The sequence below is a fragment of the Taudactylus pleione genome, unplaced genomic scaffold, assembly GCF_031769625.1.
Source record: "Taudactylus pleione unplaced genomic scaffold, aTauple2 ptg000571l, whole genome shotgun sequence".
NCBI classification, from domain to species: Eukaryota; Metazoa; Chordata; class Amphibia; order Anura; family Myobatrachidae; genus Taudactylus; species Taudactylus pleione.
The window spans coordinates 2,104,281-2,122,207 of NW_028284973.1; the positions used below are offsets into that span (position 1 = coordinate 2,104,281).

The following is a 17,927-nucleotide window of genomic DNA, read 5'->3' on the forward strand; positions in this document are numbered from 1 at the left end:
CAACCGGGGAGAGGTTAGGATTAAGCACCAACCGGGGAGGGTTAGGTCTAGGGTGCTGGGAGGGTGGGGGTTAAGTTTAGGCACCACCGGGGGGAGGTTAGGCACCACTGGGGGAGGGTTAGGGGGGAGGATGGGAGGGTTAGGCTACTTACCGGCCCCTGTCGAGATCTTCAACATCAGGAAGCCGTTGTCGGTCTTCTGACCGCTGGCATCCCGTCCGCCGGTAAATCATACCGATTGCACATAGACATTGATAGTATTCTACTCTGTGCTATGAGCCTTGTTATGGTTGGACATAACGGGGTTGAGAATGTAATGAGCCCTTATGACTGCAATGTGCAGCATATGCACGTAAGTGGGCTTCGTATTCAAAGTGTACTGGATGCGCGTCACATTTTGCACTTGGTTGGTGCATCTGATTGGTCCACCAATATAAAGTTCCAGGTCTACTCTCCAATCTCTGGAGACACTTCTGCAAACTAGACATGTAAATTACCTTGAGTGGAGACATCTATTTTTCTGGTTGTGCTAATATGTTCAGGAGACTGTAGACAGGGGTGCAACTAGAAGTGGGTGGGCCCCTTAGCAAAATTGTAATGTAGCCCAAAATGCATCAAAAACTCCCACCTGTCACAATGTGCACGTAGACCCAAACCTCAGTCTTTCTCCTACAGGACAGCATATAAATCTGGCACTGAAGTCATATTAAAATTGTATTTAAATCACAAAACTGCTATGTGTGCAGGTACACCCTGGTCTTGTTATTTATCAGTACACTAAGAGCCTGATTCAGAGCCGGACGCTATTTGCGCTCGCTCGTTCAGAAAAAGGGGCCGGCTATTTAAATTGAGCGCTCGCTCTTTGCGGTCTGTTGACGCCTCTATGTCTGAGCAAGCGAACGAAATATGCGTTATTTTGTAAAGACGCCCCCTGGCCGCTCGCATCCTACATCATCTCCGCTATTTATTAGATTAATCGAGTACATCGAAAGGCATCTGAACTGCTCGCAGTGCTTGTGGTTGGATTTTCCTACCGCAATCATGCGAACAGTTCAGGCTAAGAAACAACCAAGTGACGTGGCCGATGACGCTGCTTTGTTAATTATGCACACCCTTAAAACGCCCGTTTTGACCGTTTGGCACGCCTGCGTTCGGATCTCCACTCCCCATTTTCAAGCACCTTCCCTTGTTACCACCCACAAACGCCTCATTCTGTCACTCAAATTAGCAGGCATTCGCTATTTTGCGAGCACACAATTTCCGACCGCAATGACTGTTTCGCGCATGCGTATTACAACCCATACGCATGCGCAGTTGTGCGAACATCGCTCGGAGCGAACCGGCGGCCGCTTACGAGCGGCTCTGAATCAGGCCCTAAGACCTCATGAAGGCCCTCAGCGGAAGACCTTCATTGAGGTCACTGGTTCCAAATCAATTGATAGTCTATGTACTGGTTTGGCCCACATTAGCTTATACCACCTCAAGCAACTTAACATGCTTACAAATAGCCTATGATGCAGCACAAGAAAGGGAGTCTGGGGGGGAGATTTATCAAATCTTGGAGAGAGATAAAGTGGAGAAGTTGCTCATAGCATCCAATCAACTTCTGTAATTTTTCTTGCACAGCCTGTAAAAAGACTGTTAGGAGCTGATTGGTTGGTACTTTGTCTCTCTCCACGTTCACTCTCTTCAAGGTTTGATACATCTCCCCCTAGGACTGCAGAAATGATAAATGTAGTGATAAGACATAGAAAAAAAAAATCTGGGAAACATTAGTTTAGTCCTTAAATTAAGGTATCAATAAATTCATATTTATTCTTTCTAGATTCAAGTTATACCAGAAGACGGGGAAACTCCAATCTTTACACAGTTCTTTAAGGATTGGAGAGACAAGAATCAAAGTGATGGGTTTGGGAGGGTTTACGTCACTGAACGGATCGCTAACATCCAGCAGGTTGACTTTGATGCATCCAAGCTGCACGAATCCCCAGAAATGGCTGCCCAGCACAACATGGTGGACGACGGCTCCGGGAAAGTCGAGGTACGTCTCTTTAAAATATGCATCATATGGGCCATTATAAAGAAATATCTCTTCCGTACAGAAAAAAAAAAGTGACAAAACATATAAAATAACCCATTTATATATATATATTGGGTGGATCTAATAGCGGTTTCAATTTTTTTTTTATGTTGATGGTACAAGTCAGCAGATGTTATGTTACAATTTTTGAAGTCACCAAAGATGCGCTAGAAAAAACCCCCTGACACAATAAAGGTGCCTCTAGCGCTGATATAGTTGCACTCACCTGTCTTGCCTCTTGCATCTTAGACTTGCACCAGTAAGGCCCCTGCCCCATTCAGGTCCCAACCACGGTCTGGACCCAGGTAATGGTGCAGTGTAAACGGTGCAACCCAGGTTATCTGATCTGGATCATGCCTAAAATGAGTGGATTGGTGGTTGTGGAGCAGTCACCTCCCACTTTTTATGACCTCACAGGTTTAGCAAGGCAGACCTGAGTTCAGTGTGAACAGGGCTGACCTGGGAGTAACCCAGATCAAAGGTGCAGTGTAAATGGGTCTGACCTGGGTCTGACCAGGGTTGGAACCATGTCCAAAAACCCAGGTCGGACCTGGGTTTTTGGTGGAAAAGAGGTATTAGCAATGTCCCAGGTCAAAACAGGCCTCTGCACCACACTGACCCATATACCTTTTGTCCTCCACACCGCACTGGCCCATAGACCTTTTGGCCTTTACACCAAACTGGCCCTGTACTCCACCTAGGCCTCCACACCAAGGACCTCATTCAGAGTCGGTCGAAGCGGCCGCACGCCACCGATGTTCGCTATACTGCGCATGCGTAAAGTTCGCAATGCGCGTGCGCAAACTAGCCGCTACGATCAGAAATTTCTCTCTCCTTGAACACAGCCAGGTCGGTGGTTTGAGTGACATATTGAGGCGTTTGTGAGTGGTAACAGGGGAAGGTGCTTGAAAATGGGGGAGTGGAGATCCGAACGCAGGCGTGCCTAATTATGCGAACAGCGTTTTATGTGAGTGCATACGGTTTATGGGAGTGCATAATTAACAAAGTAGCGTCATGGCACACGTGACAGGGGAGGTTTTTACACTGACATGATCGTAGAGCTTAAGAGAGGGTATGGTCAACCTTAAGCTCTACGACCAGTTCCGATGGTTCCCGATGGTCTCGATTAATCCTTATATGCCCGGAGATGACGTGTAATGCGTACGAGAAGGGGGCGTATTTTTTTGTCTTCTGGCCGCTTCCTCCCCTTGGTGGGCCAGCTACCGATCCGAACTTAGGGACGCAACTTGCGAGGGAATCATTTGCATATCTGGCCCTATTTCCTGTACGACCGAGCGGCCGCTTCGACCGACTCTGAATGAGGTCCCAGGACTCTTCCTCTACCACCCTTATTCCCATCTAAGCCTCCATACCAGGACTCTGCATCTGACCTCTATTATGGCTGCTTCCTTATGTCTGACATGTCTCTGACATGTTATGTTGTGCATCACACTTCTACAAATTGCTTATCCTGCTCACTGTATTTGCTGATGTGCTGTCTCGCCTGGTACTCTTGTGGTTAGAATAAAGAATCCATGGATCTCTTGATCCTGAGGGTATCTTTCATTTCTTATTTCACCCTCCATATTCTGTATCTACCGATTGTCTACCTCATCTCCATGTATTCTTTATCTCACCCAGTATAGCCTATATATAATGCCCAAGATGGCTGCCTCATCTGGTACCTGCAGGGGTAGAATGAACAATCCGTGGATCCGTTGGCCCTACGGATATCTTTTAATTTGCATCTCACTCTAGGTATTCTGTATTTCCCCATTGTCTAGCACATCTCTAGGTATTGTTTATCCCACCTTGTGTAACCTATGTAATGTGCCCAAGATGGCTGTTTCGCCTGGTACCGTCATGAGTTGGACGAACAATAGATGCTTTCTCTTCAAGCCCTCCACCATATATCTTTCTCAATTCACCCTTCAACTGTTCATCCCTTCCCCTAAGTATGTAAGCTCTTACGGGCAGGGCCCGCCTCAGTCTTTTTTCTCCTAGCAATATCCAGGTCACCAGTGCTCCGCTAACTTGTCTCCTACTCCCATTCAGTGACTATGATTGTCTGCTTGCCTACAGCCATGGCCAAAAGTTTTGAGAATGACACAAGTATTAGTTTTCATAAAGTTGCGGCTTCAGTGTTTTTAGACCTTTTTGTCAGATGTTACTATGGTATACTGAAGTAAAATTACAAGCATTTAATAAGTGGCAAAGGCTTTTATTGAAATGTACATTAAGTTTATGCAAAGATTTAATATTTGCAGTGTTGACCCTTCTTTTTCAAGACCTCTGCAATATGCCTCTGCAGTATGCTGTCAATCAACTTCTAGGCCACATACTGACTGATGGCCGCCCATTCTTGCCTAATCAATGCTTGGAGTTTGTCAGAATTTGTTGGTTTTTGTTTGTCCACCTGCCTCTTGAGGATTGACCACAAGTTCTCAGTGTGATTAAGGTCTGGGGAGTTTCCTGGTCATGGACCCAAAATTTAGATGTTTTGTTCCCCGAGCCATTTAATTATCACTCTTGCCTTATGGCAAGGTGCTCCATCATGCTGGAAAAGGCATTGTTTGTCACCAAACTGTTCTTGGATGGTTGGGAGAAGTTGCTCTTGGAGGATGTTTTGGTACCATGCTTTATTCATGGCTGTGTTCTTAGGCAAAATTGTGAGTGAGCCCAGTCCTTTGGCTGAGAAGCAACCCCACACATGAATGGTCTCAGGATGCTTTACTGTTGGCATGACACAGGACTGATGGTAGCGCTCACCTTTCCTTCTCCGGACAAGCATTTTTACAGATGCCCCAAACAATCTGAAAGGGGATTCATCAGAGAAAATAACTTTAGCCCAGTCCTCAGCAGTCCAATCCCTGTACCTTTTGAAGAAAATCAGTCTGTCCCTGATGTTTTTCCTGGAGAGAAGTGGCTTCTTTGCTGCCCTTCTTGACACCAGGCCATCCTCCAAAAGTCTTCGTCCTGTGTCATGCCAACAGTAAAGCATCCTGAGACCATTCTCATGTCGGTACATCCCGTGTCACCTCACCCAGTCATATCACTGTCTTTAGAAACATGGGATCTTGCTAATCGACAATTTTATATTGCTCCACACCCGAGCCCCATAGTTCCCTTGTTTGATAACCCTGACTTTTGACCAAACTGTCGTCCCGCTTCTTTTACCCGTTGGCAAGCTGGGGGATTAGGGTCTTGAACGACATTACTGATAGTCTGATATTTCCCACATTTGCAGACATACAAGCCAAGTTCAATATACCACACAAACACTTTTACCAATACCTACAGCTAAGACATTTTCACTCCACTATGAAACATCGACTCACTAGTAGACCATTAACCGTCTGTGAATCATTAAGCCTTCGTAGCACTAGTAATAAGGGTCTTATTTCAACGTTATATTCAGAGCTATCACAATCCAGCACTGACTTAAAAGACCCACATGACATGGCTTGGGAGACAGATATAGGTGAAACCCAGGGACGGACTTGGGCTGTAAAGCAGCCCTGACAGTCCCCCTGCAATAACCCTTGCGCGTCCGCAAAAGGGGCGTGGCCTCAGCAAAAAGGGTAGTGGCAGGGCGTGGCCTCGCTGCATGCCCCCTTCTTTTAGTATTCCCGGCCGAGCAGATGCTGGGAGGCGGAGCTGCTCGGCCGGGGTTTACAGCCGGACCGGCCCATCTGGCCACCAGTCCTTCGGCAATTTGGGCAGTCCGGCCCTGGTGAAACCCTAGATAGTGAGGATTGGGCTGATATTTCTGCTAATGTTACTTCTAGCTCCATATGTGTACATATAAAAGAAAATGCTTATAAATTCTTTTACAGATGGTATTATGGACCTCATTCAGAGCCGGTCGCACAGACCGTGTGGTCGGTCTGAATGAGGGGAGGACCTCTTGAATTTTCAAGACGTCCTCCTTTGCGGTGGTAAGGCTGTGGGTTAACACCCACAGCCTTATGACCGCCTAAGGTGATGGTCAAGACCATCGGGGCTTATGACGAGACCCTAGGGTAGGGTCTCCCTTGTCGTAAGCCCCGGAGAGCTTTCGGCTCTGTCTGAGCCGGAAGCTCTCCACTGACATCACTAGTGATGTCAGTGGGGCCGCCCCCAAACGGTAGGCGTTCCCATGGGAACGCCCCCGTTTGGGCTGCCACCCCCCCGGCCCGCCTTCCAAACGGGGCGAGCTGTCAATCAACATCGACAGCTCGCCCCCTTTGGATCGAGACCCGCTACGACCGGCGCTGTCGGTTGTAGCGGGTCTCATGCATGCGCACGACGGTGCCGTCGCGCGCATGCTCTGTGGGGGCCATCGATCCGGTCCGAGCGCATCGGCGCTAACGACCGGGTCTGAATGACCCCCTATGTCCCATCACGGCTGCATAAAATGTTCCCACATGCTTCGGATTTGTGTTGGGGATGTGGCACTGAAATTGGAACTTTCTTACATACCAGGAGGACCAAACTTGTTAATTTTTGGAATGAAATTAGATCTCTCTTTCACACTATGGGCGGAATTCAATTCAATGCGCTATTGAATAGCGAAGGGAGGGACTACAGAAGCTATTCAATACACCGTGCTGTTTAGGCATGCTAAGGATTTCTTCTCACACCCCTCTGGGGATGCGAAGAGAAATCCGACTAAAGTGCCGGGTGCGCGGCTGTTTTTCTACGTAGCGCGACGCTAACAGCCGTGCGGCCGGCACTTTGGTCAGAGAATGTCGGCTACCGCACCTTAACACCCTTGTTAAGGCGCGATGACCGTGATAACCGGCATTCACCGACCACACAGCGCACTGAATTGAATAGCTCCGGGAGCTCGCTCCCGGCGCTATTCAATTTGCGTTGAATTGAATCGCCCCCTATGATCGGTTTAAACATTCATTTTAATTCTAAATATTTCCTATTACCTCTGTGTATTCCAGATGCCTCTCATCACCAACACAAACTTATTAGACATGTTGTTTCAGCAGCTACATGTTGCATCGCAGTAGCTTGGAAAACAACTATGGTCCCTATTATAAGTGAGATCATAGCTAAAGTGTGGCACATACAGCACGACGAGTATTTTACGCAATTCTTCTAAAAGTTTTCTTAAAATATGGGATCCTTGGATTTCAAACTCTCAGATGCTCTCGAGCATTTCTATAAAATGTGATCATAGATATTCTATACATTAGTTCTATTCTGTCTATCCCTATTTATACGTCTGGTTCTCCAGATGTATGTAGAGTCATATATGAGTCCAGTTGGGTCACAACCTTCCTCTTCTCCTTTTTTTTTCCCCCTCCTTTCTTTTCCTCTTGTATGTGGTTTGCCACTCCAACATTCTCTCTTTTTTATTATTTTACTCTTTTCCTATTTTTTTCTATTTTTATTGTTATAAAATTTTGATGAAAGCAGTGTATGCAACATATATTTCTCCTACGAAATGACGCTTTATTTTATTTTTTGTTTATTATCGTACTGCATATATTCTGGTTTTATTTTCTCTGTTATTGAGAACCTCTGCGTAGGTTTTGCTGTATGTTTTGTCATCTATTGAATAAAAAATATTATTGAAAAAAAAAATACAAAATAACAAGAACTGTTAATTCACTGGGTATCTTGTATTCCATGTTTCCATTTGACTTATTTTGTGTGTCATATACTTATAAGTGATGATCTATGCTTTTGATGTGACCTGGTTTTGCCGGTTAAATGACTGCTACTTTAAAATCAGGCAGTTTCGCATAGGACTCGCCAATGTCTGAACTCCACACCCTATTACATTTACCCAATGATTTCTGAATTTCCACCTCTGTATATCATTTTTTTATATATTGCTTATCCTGCTGATTGACCCATGTAGTGCATCCAATAGGATGAAACTTGTGGATCTGATGAGTTTACGGGAGGTGTATCAAACCTTCGAGAGAGATACAGTGGAGTTGTCCATAGCAACTAATTAGCTTGTACTGTAGCTGTCAATTATCTAGCAGTCTATAAAATGACAGCCAAGCTGAGTACACACTTGTACAAGCAGCATTCCAAGCAACCCCTGACCTATCGGTTAGTGCGACATTGGAAGAGTGTGTACGCTCACTCAATCTCTGCTTTCATTCAATCCTGGTCAGCTGGTCGGGTCAAAAGGTTTTTAAACCTGCTTAAAAATCAGGAGACATGACCGCCCCTCACCCAGCAATATAGAAGTGTGTTCATATATTTTACTTGGAACTACAGTATTTGTACATTTATACAGCAGGAGTATCTTTCTCAGGCTGATGAGAGTGATTAGAATCTTGTCTTGTCCACAGGTTTATTATGTAATATTGATGTGCAAAAGATTTATATGTAATATGTGCATCAATTACAAGTCATCAAAAAGTTTGTTTTCAAATTGACAGCAAAACCTAGCTGCTTCTCAGCTTAAAAAATTATTCACAAAGGTCGAGCTGATAAAAGTTTAAAGAATTCTACTTAAAATTGCCTTTTAATTTTTTATAAAAAAAACTTTAAAACCTAAATTTTGGTGTTGTCTTTAAACAAATTGTAGAAAAATGTCAAAATATACCAAAAATAATGCTCACGTATATTATAAACAACTTTTTTTTTTTTACAATTTTAATAATTTATTAATTGGTGGAGGATAGCTTTTGGTGATGTCTCTTCTCTCCCGGCTACTGGGACCCCACAGTGCCGGAGGTGCATCACCGCGCGACCTCCGACCCGTGTGCGCTACTGCACAGTACCATGCTTCTTCATCTCTGTCCTCCATAGATGAAGGACGAGCCCCTGAGAGTCTCTACAGAGAAGCCTTTATACACAGGAGAGGCTCTGCATATTCCACTGTGTCACCACCACTGTATGTAAGTGGGTGCATACCCCACTGCCACCACTATTTGCCAACGCTTTGTTATATATGTGCATCCTAGCGGTTTCCCCTATCCTAATAGTAAGAAATAGTTTGGTAAAATAAAAATTCCAAATCATCTTTATGTCTATGTTCAGATTTGGCGTGTGGAGAGCAATGGACGTATCCCAGTAGATCCCTCAACATATGGACAGTTCTACGGTGGCGACTGTTACATTATTCTCTATAACTATCCCAAAGGACAGATCATTTACACCTGGTGAGTTTCTTTGACCTGTATCACGCATTTATCTGGTGCCTTCACTTTGAAACCGAAAGCTGAAATCTAGACCCCAGCGCAAATTAACGCTTATTGAATTCCAATCAAAATTGTCATTTTAATTTTTTTTTAAATTTGTAAAAATTACTTTAAAAATTAATTTAAGTATAATATTGTCATTAAAAATGTTTTATCATTATATATTTTTTTTAATATACCGTTTTATCCATGACTGCACAATCTGGAATATGTATTTTTACTTTTGTGTACTACTTTCGTACTTCAAAGTTGCACAAGGACTCTGACATTCATTGACTTAGCATGTGTGTGTCATGTTTAGGCAAGGAGCCCGGGCAACGAGGGATGAGTTAACCACGTCGGCCTTCCTTACCGTGCAGCTGGATCGCTCGCTTGGGGGTCAGGCAGTTCAGGTTTGTTTTTCTCATAGTCCCAGGACAATCTCATGTGTTTAGGAATACAAAGCTTGCAGATGTACACTGTACAACGTACACAGGGGGGCGGTGTTAATCTAATGCAGGCTATAAAAATACAGCCCTGATTCCCTGCTCTTCAGATCCGCCGATCAAAAACACTGATCGGCGGACATCAATGATCAGCGATCCGTCAGCAGAACAGTGAAAAACTGCATCTTAAAAATCATTGATTCGCCAATCCTGATAATGTTTGGTTGGGATCGGTGAATCGAGGATTTCCATGTTGAATTTCCCGCCCACCCAGAACGAGGAGTTGGGGCAATACATCGCCACTCTGGACGGCTTACTGCCTAACACAAAAGCAGTGCAAAGTCACTGACAGCATCTAGATTGGGTGAACACAAACCTGATATAGCGCACAAAATTAACTACTGGGTATTATAGGCAAGATGCAATGATTAATTACTTATCAACAATAATCGGTCCAAATTGGAATGAAATTAGCAAATGACCATGACTCTTTGGTGACTTCTAATATATTATACAACAGTAGTGAGTGGTTTATCACATATATACTGTAATACATATCAGTTGAACAGGCCCATTTACATATATGTAAATAATATTTGTATAATCAGGGGGTTCCGGAGTCAGATAATACATTAAATATGCATGTCCTCATACACCTAGGGGTAAATTTACTAACAATCGAGTCTGATTGAGTTTTTTTTTTTCAACTGGATTAGCATCGCCAAAACTCAGGTGATTTGATGCTTTTGAAACTCACAAATGTACTAAGGGGTGAGTTTAGCTGTGACTGAGTTGGCCAATGGTGAAGCAGATCGAGATATCTCCCCCCGAGTAGCAAGTTTAGATTTCTCACCCAAGATTGCAGTTTTCTCTCTGCCAAACTCTCCCAAACAAGCAGCCTGCACTTATCAGTGAGATATGTGAAGGCTGCTTGTGTGTTCTACCTGTAAAAAAAAGGGTTAATTTAAAAAAATATATATGTAGGGTCCCCCCCCCCCCAAAAGCATAACCAGCCCCGGGCTGTTCAGCCAGTCCTGGTTCCTAAAAATACGGGGAAAAAAATGAATAGGGTCCCCCCGTATTTTAGGAACCAGCACCTGGCTGTTGAGCCAGTCCTGGTTTTAAAAATAGGGGGGAAAAATTGTGTAGTGGTCCCCCTATATTTAAATCCAGCACCGGACTCAAATCCGGCTGGGGTGTAATGCCATAGCCAAAGGACCCTATTACTGGGTCTTCCCAGCCAAAGCATTTGCACCCCAAGCCGGTCAGCCCAAGCCTGGGATCTCAGGGGAGGTGGGGACCCCCCCAATAAAGGGGTCCCCCTCTCCCAAGCACCCCAGGCTTAGTCTGAAGCCTGGGGCTCTTCCCCGCAGCATTGGGTACGGGGGTAATAGTATTGTAAATAGTGTAAAACTGTTGTTTTTTACCGTGGAACTACAGGTGCCAGCATGCATGCCTGCCCTTTGGCACTTGTGGAACTGCAAGTGCCAACAGGCGGCCGACACCCGTACCCCTGCTGTAAAAAAAATAGTGAAATAACCACAACACACACACCATAGGAAGTACAATTTTATTACATACACCTACCTCACTCACACATACTTACCTGCTGCCAGATGTTTTGTCCACTTCTCCAAGTAGAATCCAACGGGGGTACCTGAGCTGGTGAACATGTTTCTGTGACTGCAGCCCGCACGAGTCTATGTAAAATCATTGCACTTTCCATGATGGCAGATGCATTGGTGCAGCAACAGGAGCAAAATACATTTGGGGATCGATTCAAATAGCTGCGAGTTGGCTTGCACCGGGGGGTACTTGTGGCCATACGCCGCACTTAAGGGTATCCCTGGACATACTGGTAGGTACTTGGCTGCTGAGGAAAAATATCCATATATGTGTGTATTGTATTGTAACAATGTCAGGGAGTATCTGCAGCTGATGGTCCCCAGCTGGACCAATGTCACAACATCCTGGGCCGCAAATTTAACCTGATAGTGAAATTAGCCGGGTTAATATCAGGCTTGTTGGTAAATGTGCCTCTATGAGCAGACTACCCCAGCACCTCATCCCAAGTATATAAAGGACAGACCTATGTGTCCCTGGGCACAGGCGGAGCAGCCCTGTGACTATGCGTTAGGGTATCATTATATACTTCAGGGCCCGCAATACGCCACCCTGTAACCTTCAAAAGGGACAAATACAGAGTCTGATTCAGAGATGGACGGAGATGCAGAGGCGCACACAAGCAGCTGCGCAAATCCGTCCATCTCAGATGCAAATGCAGAAGGAGGGGTCAGACACCTCTTTGCTGCATTTGCGACCATGGCACTGCGACCGACGTCGCAGGCTGCGATGGTCGCAACCAGTTGCTCCTTTGGTCAGGCTGTGGGAGCTGAAGCTTCCGGTGCCTGGTCACGTAAGTGGCCAGGAATCTGTGGCCTTATCCCGCTCGGAAAACGGGAACAGTGACCAGGCGAGCCCCCAATCTACCCCCTAAACGCTGCAGCATGTTAGTCCTGCTGCAGCTTAGGGGATCTGCGAGCAAGATCACAGGACACGTTCTGCACATGTGCAGAACGGATCCTGTGCAGACGCAGACCCCTAACCATCGGAGATGTGGTTTCATCCTCGGATGAACGTACATCTCTGAATCAGTCCCATATTTAGAAACACCCCTCTGTAATAACATATCAACAGGCAATTTAAATCAGCATTGCAAGCTGTACAAAAACAAAAATGACAAGAAAGCAGGAAGGAGTTGGGGGCTGCAAATGAACACTGGGAGGGTCACCTGTTGCCCATCACTGCATTAGGCCATCATGTATTGCTAAAGTTGTGTTGTCCCTCTGACCTGCATTCAGCCAGCAACAAGAGAGATATGACAGAACCAAAAACAATAAATAACTAAAAAGTAGCATGTCTGTAACAAATACCTGATGTTCTACACAAGTAAGCTGCAGAGTATTAATAAATGACAGTGTGTTACATTAGAGCAAAAAGACCTCTCTGAACCCAGGGATGTACCCAGCACCTCTTCTCATAGCCGTAATCTGCAGCTGTGCACGGTAACACTGCAGATTACTGTATATGTCCTTGTCTCTCCATCACATTCAAAAGAAAATGGGCTGTAAAGAGAAAATCTGAGGTTATACAATAGACGGCCTGGAAGGTTAGGTTATTTCCTCCATGGTTACTAAGACCTGTATAGAAAGTGTCATGTGATTCCATTGTGTTGCCACCGAATGTTCTATCTCAAGATTGTATTATTTTTTCCTTGCACGAATCTCCGGCTAACATCTTTTACTGTAAACCAGGACAGTGCTACCGTCACTAGACTATCAATTAAGCACTATATATATTATGTGTGTCCATATATATACATATATATATATATATATATATATATATACATATATGTGCACTCACCAGACTCAAAACAGACAAAACCCTTTACCATAATCAACACCTGGACTATGATAAGATATTAGATTTGAAAAAACGTGTTTTGAAATGTGACGATCTCCTTCTTTCCTGAATATAAAAGGGAATACTGTGCGGCAAGAGATCTGACAGTGACAGCTTGTCATCGCCATACAGCAAAGTATTCTTCTAAACTTGGTTATAGAGACATGAAAGATGATACAAGTAATGCAACAGTTCATATTATACCATACACACAACATTATTTCCACATTATCAGTGCTCTCCGTCACTTACATATTGGAATATGATATATCTCATTTATACTTCGCTACAGGTCCGAGTCACCCAGGGAAAGGAACCCGTCCATTTACTCAGCTTGTTTAAAGAAAAGCCTCTGATTATATACAAAGACGGCACATCCAGAAAGGGGGGACAGGCTCCCCCTGGTGCTGTGAGACTTTTCCAGGTCCGCAGGAACTTTGGCTTCATCACTCGGATTGCAGAGGTGACGTGACTGTAATTTTAAGATTACTGCATCTAAGAAAACAATTGTGCTATCAATTAAACTATTCCCATATAATATATTACATAAAGGAATGGCATTTATAGAAAAAAATGGTGCTCAGTAAACTGTGCACAATGGGCCTGATTCAGAGCTGAACGCTCTGACCAGAGCGCTCGCTCTGAATCAGGGCCCTCCTCCATGAAAATGGAGCGGCCTCCTGGCCACTCGCATAGCTGTGGGTGACCACACACAGCATATGCGAGCGGCCAAAAAGATGGTCGCGATGGTCTTGACCATCGCGACCATCGGACTTGCGACGGAGACCTTGCGGTAGGGTCTCGCTGCCGTAAGCCCTGGAGTGATTTTGGCTCTATCAGAGCCCAAATCACTCCCACTGACATCACTAGTGATGTCAGTGGGGCCGGCTTCAGACGGTAGGCATTCCCATGGGAACGCCTCCGTCTGGCAGGCACGCCCCCAGGCACGCCCACCAAAGGGGGCGTGCTGTCAGTCAACATCGACAGCACGCCCCCTTTGGTGCGAGACCCGGAGCGATGGAAAGCCCGTCGCTCCCCGGGTCTCGCGCATGCGCACGACGGAGCTCCCTCCGTCGTGCGCATGCGCAGTGGGGAACATCGACCCGCTTGTGAGCGTACTGCCGCTCGCGAGCGGGTCTGAATGACCCCCAATGTGTACTGTGACCTATAGCACCAATCAGATGAATGGTGAATGTTGATGGGTCGTTGACCTGCACATAGCCACTTGGGGCAACGTATGATAAATATGAGACAAAGCAAGCTGCATCTATGCACATTGAGCATTCACCTGGCATTGCTCAGAGTTCTTGTGTGACTGGCTCATGCAGCCGCTAAAAGGATCTAAAATCCCTTTTTAAAGCTCAGTTTGAACTGCATTCTATGGGTCAATGTAGGATGAGTGCCCATGGGAAGGCAGCTCGGGATATATCTACTAAGGGGTAGGTTTAAAATCCCGGCAGGATTGCAGCGTTTTCCTGGTGGAAGGCGTTCCTGCTGGAAAAAATGCTACAATTGTGCCAGAAATTATGGTGGGAGAACACCACATTGTGAATCTACCCCCTGTGGTTACACCAGCCCTGGCTGGTAAGGCTTAAGCTGCATACACACACAACGATTTTTTTAATGATTATCGTTAAACGATATGGTTTACCGATAATCTTTTGAAAAAAATCGTTCACTTTCTGAGTCAAACGATGAACGATTATCGTTCATGCGCGGTCACGTTTGTAGTTCAGTCAGACTTGTCAACGCAACGATTTTCATTAAGGGAATATGCAAAAAACGTTTGTAGTTCAAAAAAATCGTTCATTACACTTTAAAAAATCTGACAGATAATCTGACAGAAAATCGTTCATAAAATCGTTAATAAAATCGTTGGTAACAAAATCGTTGTGTGTGTTTGCACCTTTTGTGTTGGAAATCTTGGGGGTACTACCAGCTTAGGCTTTAAGGCTGAATGCTGGTTAGCAATTTTAGGGGGGACCCCCACAACATTAAATTTTTATTTTGAATTTTGTGATTATTCACAAATTTAACAAAGCAAACATCTGATTGGTTTGTTTGGGACGGGTCACACTCCCAGCACCCAGTTTTCGTAAATATCCCTGAAAATATTTTCCTATTTCTAATTTCTTTCTATTTTTATTCTTTTAGGTAGAAGCAGATGCATCCGCACTGAACTCCAATGATGTGTTTGTTTTGAAACTGAAAAATAATTCCGGGTATCAGTGGGTGGGAAGAGGAGCCAGCGGAGACGAGAAGGCTGGTGCCGACTTTATCGCCAGCGTCCTCAAATGCAAAACAACCACGATAAAAGAAGGACAGGAGCCAGGTGTGTATATTTCATCTATACCTGCACAGACCCTCATGCAATATGCCTCAGTATACATATATATATATATATATATATATATATATACACAGTCAGGTGCATAAATATTGGGACATATGTCACACCTAGAATCAACTCCAGAAATTTTACCTGCTTAATTGATAATGAAATAACGAGGGAATAGCCCACACCTGTCCATGAAATAGCTTTTGAGTTGATAGTCCCATTACTTTTGGCCCCTTAAAAAGTGGGAGGCACATATAGAAACCATTGTAATTCCTACTGTTCACCTGATTTGGATGTAATTACCCTCAAATTAAATCTGAAAGTCTGCAGTTAAAGCACATCTTGTTTGTTTCATTTCAAAGCCATTGTGGTGGTGAATAGAGGTCAAAATATGAAAATTCTGTCAATGTCCCAATATTTATGCACCTGACTGTATATTAAGATATAGATAAAGGACATATATATATATATACACACAGTGCTCAAAGTGAGAATATTAAAGTGGGGTTATGGAAGTCTTCATTGAAATCCCCCCCTCCCCCTGGACACATCTCACTCAATGTCCGAAGTCAGTGCTGACAGAGTCTAGCTTCTCCTCCCGTTCCCCGGCTGGCAGTGGAGCTCTGCGGGCAGATCACCATCCTCCTTCCAGGCTATAGACTTGTTGCCGGCTTTGAACCAATCACGGCACGGACCAGCAGCCAATCAGATGCAGCCGCGTGGCTGCTTCTGATTGGCTGCCGGTCCCCAAGCCGTGATTGGCTAATGTCCGGTACCAAATTAAAATGACCACCGCAGATGATTCTTGATTCGGGCGCCGGTCCGTGATTGGTTCATGACCGGCGCCGGGTTTGTAGTACTGTGGCCGCATCTGTCATGGTGCCGGGACCCTCACCTCCATGCTAGGTCAGGCCAGCGCTGCTTGGAGAGGTGTTTCCAGCGGGGCACATCTCCACATTATGCTGTAGCTGCCCTTTAGCTCCCAGCACCGTTGGACCACTGGCTGAAGTAGCGGTATGGCATACCGCTATATACCCGCTCTCTTCGAACCCTGTATATATATATATATAGGCTGGAAAATACGTATAAACAGGCGCATGAGCACATATAGTTGTAATGGGGGTTGTCGGAGAGGAGAGAACCTTAGAAGAGGCTGGGGAACCACAAAATAAAGTATTTCAGAGCCTATCTCAAAATCTAGATGTAGACAGTGCATAGATCTGCATTATTATCTGAGAGAAAGAGACAGTTGCACATTAGCGATAAGGTACTTACAGTTGAAACTATATGTACATTCACAAACATTTTAGGCACTGTATGTCTAGGTTCAGAGGAACTAACTGTAATGAGCACATTGCACCTGAGTTTAATGTATCAGATAAGAGGATACATCTTTCTGGCTATGTCTTTGGAAAGATGGAGCCATCACAAAGTCTTTGCCTATCTTCTGCGCACCTTTTCCAAATACATCACCGGATAGACGGCACCACTGGCAGCAAGTATGGGTGGGCCGTGCGTGTATGTGTCACAAGCCGACGCACGGTGAACGCAGTGTGAGGCGAACGCCGGGTGATCGTTTGCTGAACTCCTCCCCATCAGCTGTCCATCAGCCTTGGTCTGTCCTGGATTGGCTCCTGTGGCTATTTCCTGCTGGTGCGAAGGCTGCTCCGGTGCCGGTGATAGCGTTTCACGTGTTTCCGGTTTTGGTGTTGTCTCCTGTTATCCAGTCGAGTACCCAGTCCTCCTGTCAGCTTTTGTTACCTGCCGTTTGTGTCATCTAGGCGGCACGGTCTGCATATCCACGCTCTGCCCTTTGTGTCATCTAGGCAGCACAGACAGCACTGAGTGTCCAGATTGTGGAGTTTTGCGTCCAGCTGCTTGTGTCAACCCAGCGGAACAGACTGCAATCCAGCGTTCTAAGAATGCAATCCAGCGTACCACTGCTTGTGTCAACCCAGCAGCACAGACCGCAATCCAGCGTCCAAAGTACGCAACCCAGCATACCACCGCCTGTGTCAACCCAGCGGCACAGGTCCTCCATCAGACCACCGCAGCCAAGGCTGCTGCATGGCCCAAAGGCTGCATCTTGTTCTGTGGCCCACAGGCCACAGCTTGCCAAGGCTGCTACATGGCCCAAAGGCCGCATTGTGTCCTACGGCCCTCAGGCCACAACAAGCCAAGGCTTACCAGCCTCAAGGCAGCTCCACGGCCCATAGGCCGCATCTGGTCCTACGGCCCTCAGGCCACAACAAGCCAAGGCTTACCAGCCTCAAGGCAGCTCCACGGCCCATAGGCCGCATCTGGTCCTACGGCCCACAGGCCACAACAAGCCAAGGCTTACCAGCCTCAAGGCTGCCACACGGCCCATAGGCCGCATCTGGTCCTACGGCCCACAGGCCACAACAAGCCAAGGCTTACCTGCCTTCAAGGCTTCTGCACGGCCCAAAGGCCGCATCTTAT

At 45.6% G+C, this 17,927-nt stretch overlaps 1 protein-coding gene across 2 annotated transcripts in view; it reads left to right on the plus strand.

The window, feature by feature from the left end:
* The window catches only part of SCIN (scinderin), a 128,362-nt gene that overhangs the window by 95,695 nt on the left and 14,740 nt on the right, over positions 1–17,927 (plus strand). For both annotated transcript variants that reach the window (XM_088453141.1, XM_088453142.1), the window contains exons 8-12: positions 1,825–2,040; positions 9,079–9,200; positions 9,541–9,631; positions 13,422–13,592; positions 15,284–15,461. In XM_088453141.1, the coding sequence (XP_088309267.1) occupies positions 1,825–2,040; positions 9,079–9,200; positions 9,541–9,631; positions 13,422–13,592; positions 15,284–15,461 (778 nt within the window). The remainder of the gene's footprint in view (positions 1–1,824; positions 2,041–9,078; positions 9,201–9,540; positions 9,632–13,421; positions 13,593–15,283; positions 15,462–17,927) is intronic.